Genomic DNA, 16,364 nt, shown 5'->3' with positions numbered 1-16,364 from the left:
CTATGCCAGGAGGGACATTTCCGAACTGGCTACACATATATCCTATACTTTAGATTACTTAAGACCATTTTCCAAATATTTTATTTACATTTTGAACCAAACAGCCAATTTTAGATTGACACCTAGAACATCTAATTCACATCTAATGCAGCCTACTACAGTATAGAAGACAGAGCTCAAATTATCTGATGCACTGTATAGCAATTAGCAAAGACATTCCCTTATGTGCTGTACGTGCAGTGAGTGAGATGAGTGCTGTCTGTTATTAGGCTTATATTAGAAGAAAACACACACACACTCACTCACTCACACACACACACACACACACACACACACACACACACACACACACACACACACACACACACACACACACACACACACACACACACACACACACACACACACACACACACACACACACTCACTCACTCACTCACTCACTCACTCACTCACTCACTCACTCACTCACTCAGAGATGGAGAGGGGGGAGGTAGAGAGACTACACTACTGTACAGTACAGGTATTATTTGCTTTAGATAGCAGCGCGGTCAGTCAGTCAGTCCAGAGTCAGTCATAAGCAGCTCAGTGACGAGTGGCCCCGCCCACAAACCCAAGCCTTCATAATGAGTCACGTGACCGCGCTAATCGCCACTGCCCACTAGCGACTTTCCTTCCTTCCACGTTCACGTGAGACGGAGAGCTGTGTTATCATCATCTTCATCGCCACCACGTCCATCCATGATCCATAGGTTTAGGTCTCGAATTTTGGGAGTTTAATACTAACTCGTGGAGAAATGACAATCAAGGAGTCCTCCAGGAGATGTCGTTGAAATCAAGGAGACTGCTGCAGAATCCAGGGGGGTTGGCGGCTCTGAGTTTAGGTGGATGATCTGTCGGATCGGATGAAACGACAGTAGTGACCAACCGGGGGGGATTGGATCCACATCCACCCGCCATACATACTCTCCTTTATTCTTCCTACCTTCCTTCATTCCCTTCTCCTCTCTCTCCTCGTCTCCGCTTCCAGTTGCATCTAAACGCGCTGCCACCAGGGCCGACGAGCTGGGGGGGAATTCGGGGAAAGGGAGCCGCGGTGGAGGAGGAGGAGGAGGAGGAGGAGGAGGCGGCTCTGCGGCCGCAGCAGCAAACCACCCGAACCATCACCGGTCCTCCTCCTCCACGGACGCTGCTCCGCGCGGTGCCAACATGCTGACGCGGGTCAAGTCCGCCGTGGCCAGCTTCATGGGCGGGATCGCGGGCGGCAGCGGCGGACCCTCCTCCTCCTCCGGGAAAGGTGGCGTGGGCTCGGAGGGCCCGCCGCTCCGGTTCCCCTACAGCAGACCCGTGTTCCTCGGGCTGTCGCCGGACGAGGTGGAGTGCTCCGCGGACCACGCGGCGCGGCCCATCCTCATCCTCAAGGAGAGCAGGAGATTACCCTGGGCCACCGGCTACGCAGAGTAAGTATAGAGCTCTGTCTGCTAGTCTGCTGCCCGCGAAGCCTCCATCCTCACCGGGGTCTAGAGTCTAGACTACATGGGTTGCTTGTCTCAGCCTGTCTTGGTACCAAATTCAAAAGAATGTGTGACGCACAGGCACACAAAAGGGAAAAGGCCCACATGCCATCTTGTTGTTATACTTTGTGTGTGTGTGTGTGTGTGTGTGTGTGTGTGTGTGTGTGTGTGTGTGTGTGTGTGTGTGTGTGTGCAATGCATATGCTAATTTTATTCTATTTATGGTTTCCTGTTTCTCCATGCATGCCAGTATACAGTCTTATATGCTAGGGCCTTAGGGGCCTGCATTGTATGTGATCACCACCACCCTGTTATATATTACAGTGTGTGTCAGTACAGTGACTGAATTCCTGTTCTTTTGTGTGCTCGGCTGCCTATATAAACTAGGCTATAGACAGTGTACAGTCTGTACTAGAATATCATATAGCTCAAAATTGGACTGTAGCATAGGCGTTATATTCTGCAGATGTTGACAAGAATAGCCTTATAATCCATCTGTCTGTTATAACTCCTCTATCTATAATTCAAAAGCCTCCTGTGTGTCTGTCTGCCTTATGGCTTTGTTCTTGTGCGGTTGTTGACGCTCCGCTCATCATGTGCATGCAGTGCAGAGCTGGCTAGCATCATCTGCCACCCAGCCAGCACTGGTGATGAGGTCATTGTTTTACGCAGCTATTGTATTTCCCCCCAAAAGCATCTCTTCCATCATATAGAGAGTGATGATTTGAGAGCACTGTTCGTTGATTACTTTTGATGCAGTAATGGTCTTTTCTTTTTCCTTTTTTTGAGGGGCGTTTAGAAATAAAGTCTTAAAAGTCCTTAAATTGTCACTTCAATCACCGTCATCTGGGGACCTCCACAAAATGACCCTAACCCACAGGTTGAGAACCTCTGTCTACAGCATGAGACGACTGGGCCTGCACTTACAGTATGTCTATATAGTAGTTCAAACCTTCAGTTTAATCAATCTCAAATGCCAGGAGACATAGATAGGCTTATTAGGCTATTTACCTTTTGTCTATGGTGGCTAGTGGCTAGGCTTCTAGTATAGGGATGAATGAATGAATGTGTTGCGCCCTGATTCGGTTCCCACCCATGGTCAATATGTTACAACCGCTCCAGTCAACTTACTACTGTAGATATCTATTGCACGTGCACACTCACACACACACACACACACACTCTCTCTCTCTCTCTCTCTCTCTCTCTCTCTCTCTCTCTCTCTCTCTCTCTCTCTCTCTCTCTCTGAGCATGCAGCCAGCCACATGGCATCATGGGGAAAGTTGCTCACATAATGTAGCCTACACCTTTTCACACAGGTTTCTCACTTATTTTTGATATGTCCACTTGTCCAGCTTCTGGTGTGTGTGTAAACACAAACTTTGTCCTAACACAAACATTAAATGCCATTGACAATGAATGAATGGACACTTTTGAGTCTTTGTGTAATCACAAACATTGAAGACGAAGGTGAGGACGCAAATTCTGATTGGCGCTAGCCCCTTCTATAAACAGCTTTTGTCCCCGCCCGTCTCAAGTTTTGCCATTGACCGTGAACGGAGAAATGACGTCAGAATTCCGCTGAATATGACGTAAATTAAACATTGACATTGAAGGGAAAATGTACGTCATATGTAAACGAGCAAATCAACTAACCAATCACAGGCAACAGGCATTATGATTGGCCAATGGCCAGTATGAGATGATGCATGATGATGTATGATGATAAGAGCTGATAATTCCACTAAATATGACAAAGCGTCTGGAGACAGTAGCCAATAACCTCACAGAAAGAAAAAAAACCTTTTTGACCTGAAATTCAGCTTTTGTCCAAATTTGGTGACATCAGTGTTCTCCACTGTGTTCTCCCGGGGAGGGGAGGGGAGGGGAGGAGGAGGGCGGGTGCTCAGATCGGTGAACCAATAGAATCCACCGCCTGTTTTCGACCGGCACCCGCCCCTCTAGACCAGGAACCACACAGGCTGGGCCAGGCTAGATGTTGTTAGGATATTTGTCCCTGGAAGGTGGTAAATAGAGTGAAAAGAAAGTGGGGAAAAAGTGGGAATGGCTAATCTACAAGAAAGTCTGTGGGCTTGAAAGTTCTTTCTAAGTTCTCAGAGTTGGTTGCATCTCCTGAGCAGGGCCCACATTAGGGTTCTGAGAACCTTCATGAGGAACCTGAATGGACACGCATCCAGAACCTGAGAAATGCCATACGTGACATGACATGTTCCACTTCGTTCTGATCGTGTAAACAAGACGATAGTTAAGGAGTTACATTTAATTACATGAGTCTGTAATTAAAGTCGCCATTAGACCAGTTAATTAGCCCTGCTCTCTGCTACGGGCTGGAGCAGCACAGACTCAACAAACATATTAATCTCTCAAGACAGATTCAGGAAAAAAAAAAAGTTTTTTGTTTGGCAATGGGTTCCCAGATCGTAAACGTATGAACACGTTGATTAAGACCGGGATAGCATCTGTGTCATTTTAGATTTACCTACAACATACAGTACAACATATACAACATACGTTTTTCTTCGTTGCTGGCCGGCAGAAACCTCTTATCTCCATATTCTAACTTTTGTTGTTGTAAATTAACGCCCTACTTGATCATACCACAGCGTCACACAAAAGTATCAAATGTAGCAGATCTACTCGTCAGATCTTCACGATTATACTCCCTCCCCCAAAATAGCTGCTGTGCAAGCTTTTCAAATTAAACAAGTCCCACATATGTTTAAAAGCGGCGACAAACGGTATAGACGAAATCAACAATAAAAGATATACCTGCACACTGCCACTTGCACATTCACAAATGTTCTTCTTTCTTCAACGTGTTCCAACTGTCTGTCTGCGTCCGTCCATCCGTCTGTCACACAGCCACACACACACACACACACACACACACACAGACAGACAGACAGACAGACAGACAGACAGACAGACAGACAGACAGACAGACAGACAGACAGACAGACAGACAGACAGACAGACAGACAGACAGACAGACAGACAGACAGAGATATGTGGATAATAGACAGTGTCACACACACGTGTAGAAAAAATAAAATGTATGAAAAATGTCAAACTTTGAATAACCTCTGCTGCTCCCTCCCTCCATTTCTCTCTCTCTCCGCTCCCCGTGCAGGGTGATCAACGCGGGGAAGAGCCTGGTGAACGAGGACCAGGCGTGCTGCGAGGTGGTGGTGGCCCGTCGGAGACCCATGAGCTACTGCCCCCCGCCCTGCTCCACCCCCAGTGGGACCCCCACCGCCAAGAGACGCAACTCGCTGCCCAACGGAGACGGCGGGGGGCTCCGCATGGAGAGCAGCATGACAGGAGAGGTACCGTACAATAATGTTAGTTACGATGACCAGCGTTGGGCAGTATCACTCAAGAGAGTAATATGTGACTTATTACATATTACTCCTTAAAGGAAAAGTAATATTATATTACTTATTACTTACATTACTTATATTATAATATGACATATTACTTTTTCCCCTCCACTCGCAAAAAGGGATCCTACAACAACAGAATCTGTTTAGTCAGCTTATTTTTAGACTGGAACTCTTATGGCATAGGCAGCTTTCTCCTGGATCCGCCGGGAGAAACTATAGGCACAGCTGCTGGACATGAGACTAATTAATTAGAGTGACAGAGAGAGTGTGTGTGTGTGTGTGTGTGTGTGTGTGTGTGTGTGTGTGTGTGTGTGTGTGTGTGTGTGTGTGTGTGTGTGTGTGTGTGTGTGCGTGCGTGTGCGTGTGCGTCAATTTAACAAAGGTGCAGATGATCAGAAATCAGCAGAGAGTGAGCGACGTTTGCGCTACTGTATGCCGAATTGGAGTGGACTCTGCACCATTCTTTTTTTTCTGGGTTTCCGAGGCTAGCTTCTTTTAGAACTGAATTAGAACTCCAATAGTTTTGAAGAAGAAGAAGAAGAAGAGTCACCAATCACCAGTTATCAAACGGTAGCCAACAAATCCCGAGTGTATATATAGTATAATATTACTGTTTTGGCAGAGTAATACCTTACGCTACTCGTTACTGGGTAAAGTAATAATATTACAGTAATATATTACTAGTAACTTGTTACTGCCTAACACTGGTTATGACCACCAACCATGCATGAATTTGTTATCATGCTGCCTACTGTATATGCAGGGTGCACTGGGTACCGTCTATACAGTGTATATCGTTACATTTTGCGACATGGTTAAAACAATCTATATTTGGATATTGACTTTAAAGCCCTGGTGCATGCAGCACACTCTCCTGTGAGGGTGCACTGGACGTGTGTGATGAGGTGGTGTCACATACATGATTGATGGTAAACACAAACAAAACATCCTTCCTACCATATAGTAGGCCTAACGCCTAAGTTCCAGAAATTCCACAATTTGTAGAGCTCTACAAGCTCACAACGCTCTACATTTGACATTGTGTAATTTCTGGATTGTTTAATTTTTTTTCATTAAATACTTTGGAAAAAAATGGAGGAATGTTTGAATTTATGAAAAAGTATAGGGTGATATTCACTCGCGATCCACAAAAATCGGCCCGTGACCCACAATTGGGTCCCGGCACGTTTGTGACCAAAAGGTTCCCGGTTCGACTTCGACCCCTTGGACCAGCAGAAAAAAATATCAGGGTGAGGGAAGTAAATGGCCCTTGAGCAAGGATTGAACTGCTCCAGTGAGGCTGCTCAACAGTGGTTGTACTGGTCAGCTCCCAGGTTTGAATCTGTGTGTGAGTGTGAAGCATGGGCGTTGCTGAAAAAGAGCATTGGAGTCGTGCTCAGCTCGGCATACCTACCCTGGGTAAATAAAGACAAAAAGGGAGACTGTGCCCGACGATCCGATTAAGATCTGATTGTTTAATTTATAGGTGGTGAGCCGGCACCCATTTCTGTGCTGAATCTGTAGCCAATGAAGTCATCTGAATAGAGGTGCAGAGAGAGAGAGAGGGGGGGGGGGGGGGGGTGGGAGAGAGAGAGAGAGATCAGAGGTGAGCACATAATATCACTGCATGGGGATTGGGTTTGACCTCTGTGGTTTGACCTCTGTGGTCGGTTACATGCTACTGGACAGAGATGAGTCATGGTGTTGTGTCTCCTCAAGAGTCTTACAGTATAAATGCTCATGAGTCATGAGATGTGTTTTTCTATCAGTCACTACAACACAACTGGTTCTGTTTAACCCATTAAGCGACCGATTATACAAAGGCCTTCTAAATCAGTAGTTCTAAAACTTCTCAAACTTTTTCGTGTCAAGTGACCCCCTATATATTTGGCCGCGGACCGCCATCTTAAAATGTTTTGTGCCAAGGACACCCAGAAGAGTTTTATCAGCTTAATGGGTACATCTCAGTAATGGCTGCATCCAGGGCACCCCTCTGTGGATTAGTCCATTACTGCTGTGCTGTCTCCGGCGCTACATACTAATTCCTACACGGGTTGTGCTTATAACCACGCCCCCGGGCAAGTTACGTTTACTGAGGTTAGGGTTAGGTTTAGGTATAGTTTTACTGAGGTTAAGGTTAGGGTTAGGTTTAGGTATAGTTTTACTGAGGTTAAGGTTAGGGTTAGGTTTAGGCTGTCAATCACAGTGACTGGCCAATCACAGCGCCAGACGCCTGAATGTCCCCTGTGAAATCAATAAAGGTCTCTCTCTCTTTCTCCAGCTGCACTCGGAGGGTCTGACGTTCCACTACTGGGGGTTATTCGACGGCCACGCGGGCTCGGGGGCGGCGGTGGTCGCCTCCCGCCTCCTGCAGCACCACATCGCCTGCCAGCTGCAGGCCGTCATCGACCTGCTCCACAACCAATCCGCGCCGCCCCCCACCATCCTGGGCGAGGAGGGGTCCCCCCAGCTCCCGGACGGGCCCGCGCCGCCCCCTTACCCGTCGTCGTCTGGCCCTCGCCTGACACGCGCCGCCTCACTGAGAGGGGCCGCCGGGGCCCCGGGGCCCCCCGGCACCACCCCGCCAGGCTCGACCCCTCCTCCCCAGCAGCAGCAGGCTCCTCCCCTGCGCCTCTTCATGGAGAAGAAGGTGCAGCACCAGAGTCTGGTGGTGGGAGCCATAGAGAACGCCTTCAAAGACATGGTGAGATGTCGTGAATGTTATTCATTAATAATATATGTAATGAATTAACAGTCTGGTGGTGGGAGCCATATAGAATGCATTCAAAGACATGGTGAGAGACGGTGTTGAATTTTGACATTAGATTGATATAGATTTAGTCATACTCTTCTTGAAGAGAATTCCATCAAGTTTTAGTTATATTTTAGGAGGTGGGTGAGAGAGGGAGGAAACATGAAGCCCAGTGTGTTTCATTAAAGGATCAGGACACCCCACCTGTGCAGCAGACAGGAACATTCCAGACACTGCTGACAATCACTTTGGATACAAGTGACATCGTTCCCAAACTGGGGGTCAGGACCCTCCAGGGTGGGGTCCCCAAATTATTTTGAGGCTGACTGCATAGCTGAAAGAGAGATGAAGCTGGACCCCCTGTTGGAAGATTTAACAAGATAAAGAGACAAAGTCAGTGTGTAAACTGACTCCCTCCATGCCTCTGCGTCCAATGAGGATCTCTCCTGGACAGCATCCATCACTGCATTATTCATGACCCACAAGCACCTGTTTAGCCCCCATGTGTCACCAACCACCTTGTCCTTGGTTTCAGGAGGGACTGAGCCTCTTGTGCCATCCTTCTGTTTTACTGAACAGCTGGGCCAGAACTGTTCCTATGGCTCTGGCCATCATCATCACAACTTCATCTTGTATGTCCAATTGATCTGCATTGTGTTTTATTGTATATATCATTGCTGTCGGCAGTGATGTAAATCTCAATCTAATGGGTCCCGGGACCGACGGGCAGAAACCTCTTATCTCCATTTTCTTAAATTAAATGAATGCCCTACTTCATCATACTACAGTGTCAACATCAAATGTAGCAGCTACGTTCCAATTTGAATCCTGAAAAGTAACAGTTTTGGACATTTCCACCCGTCATTGAGTCGAGGCGGATTGCCGTAAGTGAGTTTTGTTCTCTCACATGTGCTGCTCACATAGCAAAGCTAGCTGGAAATTCTGACATTATTCCATGAATGTATTCCTAGAGATGTCCCCCGATACCGATTCCGATACCCATCAGTTGATACCGACTCCGAGTATGAATCCGATAAACAATCTAGGACAGTGGTTCTCAAAGTCTGGTCCAAGGACTCTCTGGGTTCCTTGAGGGGGTTACAGGTATCTCTGAGTGTACAAATGAACACTCAGAGTTATAGGGGTCCTCCTTGAAATTAAAAGGTTTGAGAACCACTGATCTAGGAATAAATACAAATTCCAAATTGTTAAAGTGCAGCTACAAGTTAGTAAAACAATAATGTAAATAGTACAGTAAGAGTGTAAAACAGTAGTGCAGCATGAACTGAAGCATCCACAATACAAAATAATACAATAAATAAGTATACAACAAATAATAATAATGTGATAAATGACATGGTATCAGAATGGCATAGGCAGCACAGTGTTGTAGTGCTACTTTTAGAAGTGGGGGGGGGACGCCCCATAAGACATGTGCACGCACACACATGCAACCGCATTTGATTGCACGTGTGCAATGCCAGTGCAGACACACTGTGCAGACATATAGCCTATTTAGAAACGGGGTTTACAATGCTTAATCGTATCCATAAAAGTAAATGACAAGCTTTTCCGACACTGGTGTTGGTATCGGAAGAACTCTATTTATGTGCCCTTCCGCTTCCCCTCTGCTCCCAGGACGCCCAGATAGAGAGAGAGAAGCGGATGTACAACATCACAGGAGGCTGTACCGCTCTGACTGTGGTCTACCTGCTGGGAAAACTCTATGTGGGGAACGCAGGAGACAGCAGGTGTGTGTGTGTGTCTGTCTGATTTAGATGTGTATTGTACGTGTGCATACTGCATACTCATATACTGTTATGTTTTAACTTACATCATTCTTAACCTTTTTTCCAAATGACCTGTTAAAAGTGTTTCCTGATGCATTGAGTGAAATATGTATAAAGCAACGTTGTGTGTGTGTGTGTGTGTGTGTGTGTGTGTGTGTGTGTGTGTGTGTGTGTGTGTGTGTGTGTGTGTGTGTGTGTGTGTGTGTGTGTCTCCGTACCCTGCCCTCCAGGGCTATCATCATTAGGAACAACGACATCATTCCTGTGTCTGCAGAGTTCACGCCCGAATCGGAACGGCAGCGACTCCAGTTCCTGGTGAGAACCACAGATCGTTAAAACACACACACACACACACACACACACACACACACACACACACACACACACAGTTTTCAGAGCATGTATATTTTAACCCATTCTGACCTGAGATCAGATTCATACGAGGTTTCCACTGGACACACGCTGGTCTGACGAACCCATTCTGACCTGAGATCAGATTCTAAAAATGTCAGTCGTTCTTCGATTTTTTTCAAAAATAGCAGACCTACAAGCTCGTATCGCGCCACTCGGTGGCGCGATATGAGCTTGTAGATCTGCTATTTTTCATTAGCTAAAGCATAACATGATGCCAACACCAAAATGGGTGCCCGGTCAGAATGGGTTAATGATCAATCAACCGATGTTTGTTCTGGCTTGGGTCTATGGAGCTAGTGCACTTTCAATCTGTATTTATTGGTATCACAACAAAATGACGTTTTTTGAAAAGGTTTTAAAGGTAGGGTAAGTGATCCTTTTTTGATTACAACAAAAAGTGTTTTGTGTACGTGTACGTGTACGTGTACGTGTACGTGTGCGTGTGTGTGTGTGTGTGTGTGTGTGTGTGTGTCCTACAGGGCTACATGCAGCCCCACCTGTTGGGAAATGAGTTTACACACCTGGAGTTCCCCCGGAGGGTGCAGAGGAAGGAGGTGGGCAAGAGGATGCTGTACCGAGACTTCACCATGGACGGCTGGTCAGTCTGCATTTAACATGATTAAAACCTTTTATAGACTGCTCAGTCTGCATTTAACATGATTAAAACCTTTTATAGACTGCTCAGTCTGCATTTAACATGATTAAAACCTTTTATAGACTGCTCAGTCTGCATTTAACATGAATACATTTGTAGTTTTTCCTTGCCTTTCAAGTAGTCACAGAATACTTATCTCCACTACTACTATTATTATTATGATTGTGTGTGTGTGTGTGTGTGTGTGTGTGTTCCCTCCCAGGGCTTATAAGACCATTGAAGATGACGATCTAAAGTTTCCTCTGATATACGGTGAAGGGAAGAAGGTGAGTCACTGTGTGTGTGGGTGTGTGTGTGTGTGTGTGTGTGTGTGTGTGTGCGCGCGCGTGCATGCAGCAGGAATAGGTGTGCGTCTGTTTTTTTTTTTCTTTTTTGCCACACGCTTGGACAAACATGTCAAAGCTACACTAACACACTCTCCCTCACACCTCCTTCATTCTAATTGTTTTCAGGCGCGGGTGTTGGCGACCATCGGGGTGACGCGGGGCCTCGGAGACCACGACCTCAAAGTCCACGACTCCAACATCTACATCAAGCCCTTCCTGTCCTGCTGCCCCGAGGTCAATACCAATTATTATTATTATTATTATATTTTATTTATATTGAACTTTACATTTGAAACAACTCAATTGCTACAGTACAGGTGAGACCAGCGCTGGAAGAAGTAAACGTAGAAACACAATTGCAAAAGTACTTCATATCGTCGGCGTCATCAGAAACCTCTTATCTCTCTTTTTTTCGTAATTCAACACCTACTTGGAATACTTTTTAATGGCAGTAATGTGTAAGTGTATTGTATTGAATTGAAAAACAATTAAATACCGATTATCTGCGTTGCACAACGATACGATACAAAATCAAACGATACGATATGTTGCTCTTTTACATATCAATATGCTTGGATTGGTGGAATTCAAATGGATGCAGTTACTGTACGGTTACCCCCCTGGTCGCCGTGTGTCCCCCAGGTGAGGGTGTACAACCTGACAGACTATGAGCACGGAGCGGACGATGTCCTGGTGATGGGGACGGACGGCCTGTGGGACGTCCTGTCCAACCAGGAAGTGGCCGAATGTGTCACCAGCTTCCTGGCAAACTGCGACCCCGACGACCTCCACAGGTACTGTACTGCACTTACGGTACACTAGATGCTTCGTTTCACCATCGGAAAGCTATTTAACCCATTCTGACCTGAGATCAGATTCACACGAGGTTTCCACTGGACACACACTGGTCTGATTAACCCATTCTGACCTGAGATCAGATTCTAAAAATGTCAGTCGTTCTTAGATTTTTCAAAAAATAGCAGACCTACAAGCTCGTATCGCGCCACTCGGTGGCGCGATATGAGCTTGTAGATCTGCTATTTTTCAATAGCTAAAGCATAACATGAGTATTTTAAAGAATACTCTAGCTTTTAGGTTACACCCCAGACACTTTTTATATGGGCATGCAATACACTTATGACATCAGGGACCTCATTAAAGGGACATGGACTGACAGATACAGACATCTCCATATACCGGTATGGGCACAAAAGGGACAGACAGAATCAGGTGAGTATCGTAATTCGGTACTCACTCTGGATTAAGAGCGTCTGCTAAATGCCTAAATTGCACAACGGGTACTCTGGTAAAGCCTGACACTATGACTCAGACACAATTGGTCGGATCGGCAGTGCGGCGCAGGTGTGAACTCTAGTAATAATAAAACACCTCAAACAGAGGCAGCAGCAAACTGAAATGTAAAAGAAGCAGCAATGTAAAAGAACGAAGAGTGGCAGCAGACTTGGGCACCTTCTGGGAACCTTTCTCTGCGTCTCTCTCTCGTCCCTCCAGGTACACCATGGCGGCCCAGGACCTGGTGATGAGGGCGCGCGGCGTGCTGAGGGACCGAGGCTGGAGGATCACCAACGACCGGCTGGGCTCCGGAGACGACATCACCGTCTTCGTCATACCGCTGATGTACGGGGGCAACAGCTGGCAGCCCTGAGCGGGGCCAAGCAGCAGCCCCGAGGGGCGGGGCATGATGTCGGTGGGACCGCCACCGGGGCCTTTGGACCGTGAACCGCTTAACCCCCAGCACCCCATATCGTGGGGGGAGGGGGTCTTGCAGTAAAATAGCAGATCGGCAATCTTGTCAATCGGCTGTTTTCCTACGAAAGCTTTCCCCTCACAATAACCGAAGACCGAAAAGACACTAGCACAAAACCCTGAGGGACAACCGTATGGGGTTTAGGTGGTGTTGGGGGGCCTTGGGATACACGTACTGTACAGTAGGACGCTGAAACCAGTGCCACTGGAAACCAAGCACTTATTTTTTTTATTACTACATTTCGGAAAGATCTCTCTCTCTAACTCTCTCTCTCTCTCATTCGGTCTGTCCTTTTAGTCCTTTGTTGGACTCATAAGGCAGTGGTTCTCAAAGTGGGGTCGAATATTTTAACTACTTTAACCCCTACTGTATACTTTGGCTATTTGAACGATCTACACGCTCGTCTTGCTTTAAAAAAATAACACAAAAAATATATATAAATGTGACAAATTTCCAATAGTTTTGAAACATTTTTAACAACACAAATCATGTTCCCTGCCACAACACATTTTCAGATGGGGGGGGGGGGAGTCTGCAGCCAAATATCATTTTAGGATGATTGATATGAAAAAGTTTGAGAACCTCTCTCACTCTTTCTTTCTCTCTCTCTCTATCTCTCGCTCTCTGTCTGCCCTCTTTCTCCTTTCCAACAGTCAGCAGTCTTTGTTTTTATCTGTGTTTATGTCAATCGTCGACGCGTCACCAGAGCGAGCTGACCAGAGTGCTGCGTCCAAATCGCCAGGCGGATCGATTGATAAATCGATCGATGAATTGATCTGACCAGTTTAAAGCACAATGGCCATTCCCATGCCAGTGGTTGAGTTGTCGCCTTATGGATTCAGAGGGCGACATGACGTGAGCCTGACGCCACACACACAGACACACACGCGCACGCACACGCACGTGCTTCTTGTGACCTCCTGTTGGACAAGAGATATCTGAGCCAAAGCAAAGCCAGGAGGTTGTAAATAAATACCGGAGCACAAAAGGGACCAAGACTTTAGTACTGATGATGGAGGGTCACCAGCGGTTTGGCTGTTTGCTCCTTTTGGGACTGAATACGGTGTTTTATGGTCGTTTTGTTTGTTTGTCGTACAATAGTGTCTCAAGGCTTGCAGTAGGAACAATGGTTATGATTAAAAGGTAGGCGGGTCTAATGGATTTCACACACGCACACACACACATTCAATCCAGAGTGTTAAAATCTTTATCTCTAAATAGATTTTTTTTTTAATGTTTATGCACTGATATTGTGTTCCTGGATGAGTTTATAATACCCCTATAGCGTGGGGGGAAAGCAGACCAAGTACAGGAGTCAAGTTCACAAAGTATTGAATCCAACATAGTGAACATAGTGATAGAAAAGATCAGTCAACTAACAATCAAGTCTGTGAAGCTATGAAATCTCTTGTCTCAGCAAAGGGGTCCTCGGTCTGAAAAATATTGAAGACCCCTGCTGTAGAACATAATGAGGGAGTTCGGGAGTTATGAGGGACTTCTGGTACGACTTCAGATTAAGGTGGCATCTATAATGCATTATAAACACAATTATAATGCATTAATAAGGCATAACACTCAATATAAATGGTTATAAGTATGCATATCAACTTATAAGGTTTATAAGTGCTATAAGTTCAGTGGAACAGCACAGTATACATAGCTACTGTACCATAACTTAAATCAGTTATGAAGTGTGTTATAAGTTGTTACCGGTACGCATAATTATACACATTTATAACAAGTGTTATGATTAAGCCTTTTTTTTTTAATGGGCTCAGCGAGTTTAGAAACCCATGACAGTTTAGAAACCCATTGGCAATGTTCTGAACGAACCCTGGAAGAAGAAAGTTTTCAGTTCACTGTTGTTACATCAATCAATCAATCAATCAATGTGTGCCATTCTGTTGCATAGTTGGTTTATCATGGCTGGAAATCGTAAATTATCTGAATGTCTTTAACCACTTTTCGGGCAGGCATCCCTACTTTTGGCATGTCAAACGAAAAGTAAAAATGCTCAAAGATTTTCCGTAGAATGATAATTGCACATTGAATCAGGCCTCAAAATCACTCTTTTATCATAAACGGACACAGACCAATACATAAATGAATCACAAAACTCAACACTGCATTACGAAAATCATAATTTGATATTACTAGTTGAATTAGGAAGAAGTGGATCTGGATTCAAATAGTAAATAGTAAAAAACCTTATGTGCTAAAAGACTGATTTTGAGAGCTGTAAACTGTGCAACATAAGTCAATCAGGTAGCTGGCCAATATAGTTGGGAGTTACATTATGGCAAAGGTAACTACACAACCCAAACCTCTACCAAAGTACTGTGCTTTATGTGGTTAAAGGAGTAGTTCACCCAAGTAATGACTTTATTTCTAATTGTTATTACCTACCCGGTGATGTCTTTAACTCATGGAGTTTTAGTTTGTAAAACATTCCAGTTTTAAAGTATTCAAACAGCCAAACACTTCCAAAATACTTTGTCTCTGTGACACCTCTAGGGGCCGCAGTCTGCATTCAAAGATTTTCCTAGCAGGTTTGTCATTGGTCCAAACATTTTCTGCTAGCAAATGACTAACCAATCAGGAAGTGGACAGTCAAACTCATGCATTGTTCCTCATCTTTCAATGCACAGAGACAGAAATGTTAACCCAATGCTGGCTGTCTGAATACTTAAAGGTTTAATTTCATTTTACATTTTTCTTTTAGGTTTTATGACCTGCAATGCCATTGTTGGCAAATGCTGGCAAATCCCATTGTCATATATGGGATTTGCTGGCTCTTACATCACACTCCACAGGAAAATCTGAGCACTTGTTTGAGCCAGAAAACGCTACTGAAATATCATTAAAGAATGAAAACACTTCCGGGCTGAACCGGCTCACACGTGAGCGAAGAACGCACCTGGACCACTCTGTCGTCTGGTAAACGATAGAAAGTCATTTATTCTGTGAACTATTCCTTTAAAGTGTCTGTAATATGCATTGTGGTGGAGTTTCATATATGGTGCAAACCAGCCTAATCCCCACATAATTCATTGCATATTTATTTATTTGTATGTGGGCATTTTGTTTGCCGTCACGTATTCATTGTTCTCATTTCCAGTCCTTTTCCTTGGAATACGCTATGTTACAGTACCCTACATGGTCTCTGTCAGGTGGATGTCCGAAGCTGTTACTTTTCAGGATTCAAATGCAAGAGTAGCAGATCCACAAGCTCGAAATGTTTCGAGCTTGTATATCTGCTACGTTTTATACTTTTGTGTGACGCTGTATATGATCAAGTAGGGCGTTAATTTACGGAAAAAAGGTTAGCTTCCCCGACAGCAACGATATACACTAGACTTTGTTTTTCACACATTTCCAAATAATCGTTGTCGGGCAGAAACCTACATCTCCATATTCTTTTTTTTTTCCGTAAATGAGTGTCACACAAGTAGTGAAAATATCTCCCATCACGATACGTTGTGTGTTTTCGTAAATTAACTCCCTACTTGATCATACTACATAGTCACACAAAAGCATCAAAAGAAGCAGAACTACATGCGAGCTTGTAGATCTGCTACTTTTGAATTTGAATCCTGAAAAGTAACAGTTTTGGACTCATGAGGTTTCCACCCGACAGACTATAAAGGACGCCACGCTGTAAGAAAACGGGTGAATTGGGGGCCTTAATTAATAATGTGTAGCTTCTTTTGAATGTTCATCCTTTGGAACTTCCAATGGTAC

General features: G+C 45.1%; 1 protein-coding gene across 2 annotated transcripts; it reads left to right on the top strand.

Annotated features, from left to right (window-relative positions):
• The first annotated feature begins 761 nt into the window (after positions 1–761).
• On the top strand, positions 762–16,248 carry LOC310853390 (protein phosphatase 1H-like). 2 transcript variants are annotated; one of them, XR_014568782.1, is made up of 11 exons: positions 762–1,460; positions 4,666–4,861; positions 7,200–7,622; positions 9,309–9,421; positions 9,691–9,775; positions 10,354–10,472; positions 10,732–10,795; positions 10,982–11,089; positions 11,498–11,649; positions 12,368–15,315; positions 15,346–16,248. XR_014568782.1 is itself a non-coding variant. In XM_083757716.1 (10 exons), exons 1-10 carry the CDS (start codon positions 1,210–1,212, stop codon positions 12,519–12,521), a joined length of 1,665 nt encoding a protein of 554 aa, XP_083613842.1. In that variant the 5' UTR covers positions 762–1,209; the 3' UTR covers positions 12,522–16,248. The 2 variants fall into 2 exon arrangements, 1 of the variants encoding a protein (XP_083613842.1); XM_083757716.1 differs by having other exon boundaries at positions 12,368–16,248.
• Positions 16,249–16,364: the final 116 nt, after the last annotated feature.

Source organism: Protomyctophum parallelum (assembly GCF_964188405.1).
Source record: "Protomyctophum parallelum genome assembly, chromosome: 22".
Classification (NCBI taxonomy): domain Eukaryota; kingdom Metazoa; phylum Chordata; class Actinopteri; order Myctophiformes; family Myctophidae; genus Protomyctophum; species Protomyctophum parallelum.
Note: the sequence above shows the minus strand (reverse complement) of the source record. Positions and strands in the feature narration are given on the sequence as shown.

Coding starts and splice junctions, on each gene's coding strand:
- LOC310853390 (XM_083757716.1), top strand. CDS start 1,210: ATGCTGACGCGGGTCAAGTCCGCCGTGGCCAGCTTCATGGGCGGGATC. Junction 1,461..4,665: donor TGGGCCACCGGCTACGCAGA/GTAAGTATAGAG, acceptor CTCCCCGTGCAG/GGTGATCAACGCGGGGAAGA. Junction 9,776..10,353: donor GGCAGCGACTCCAGTTCCTG/GTGAGAACCACA, acceptor TGTGTCCTACAG/GGCTACATGCAGCCCCACCT.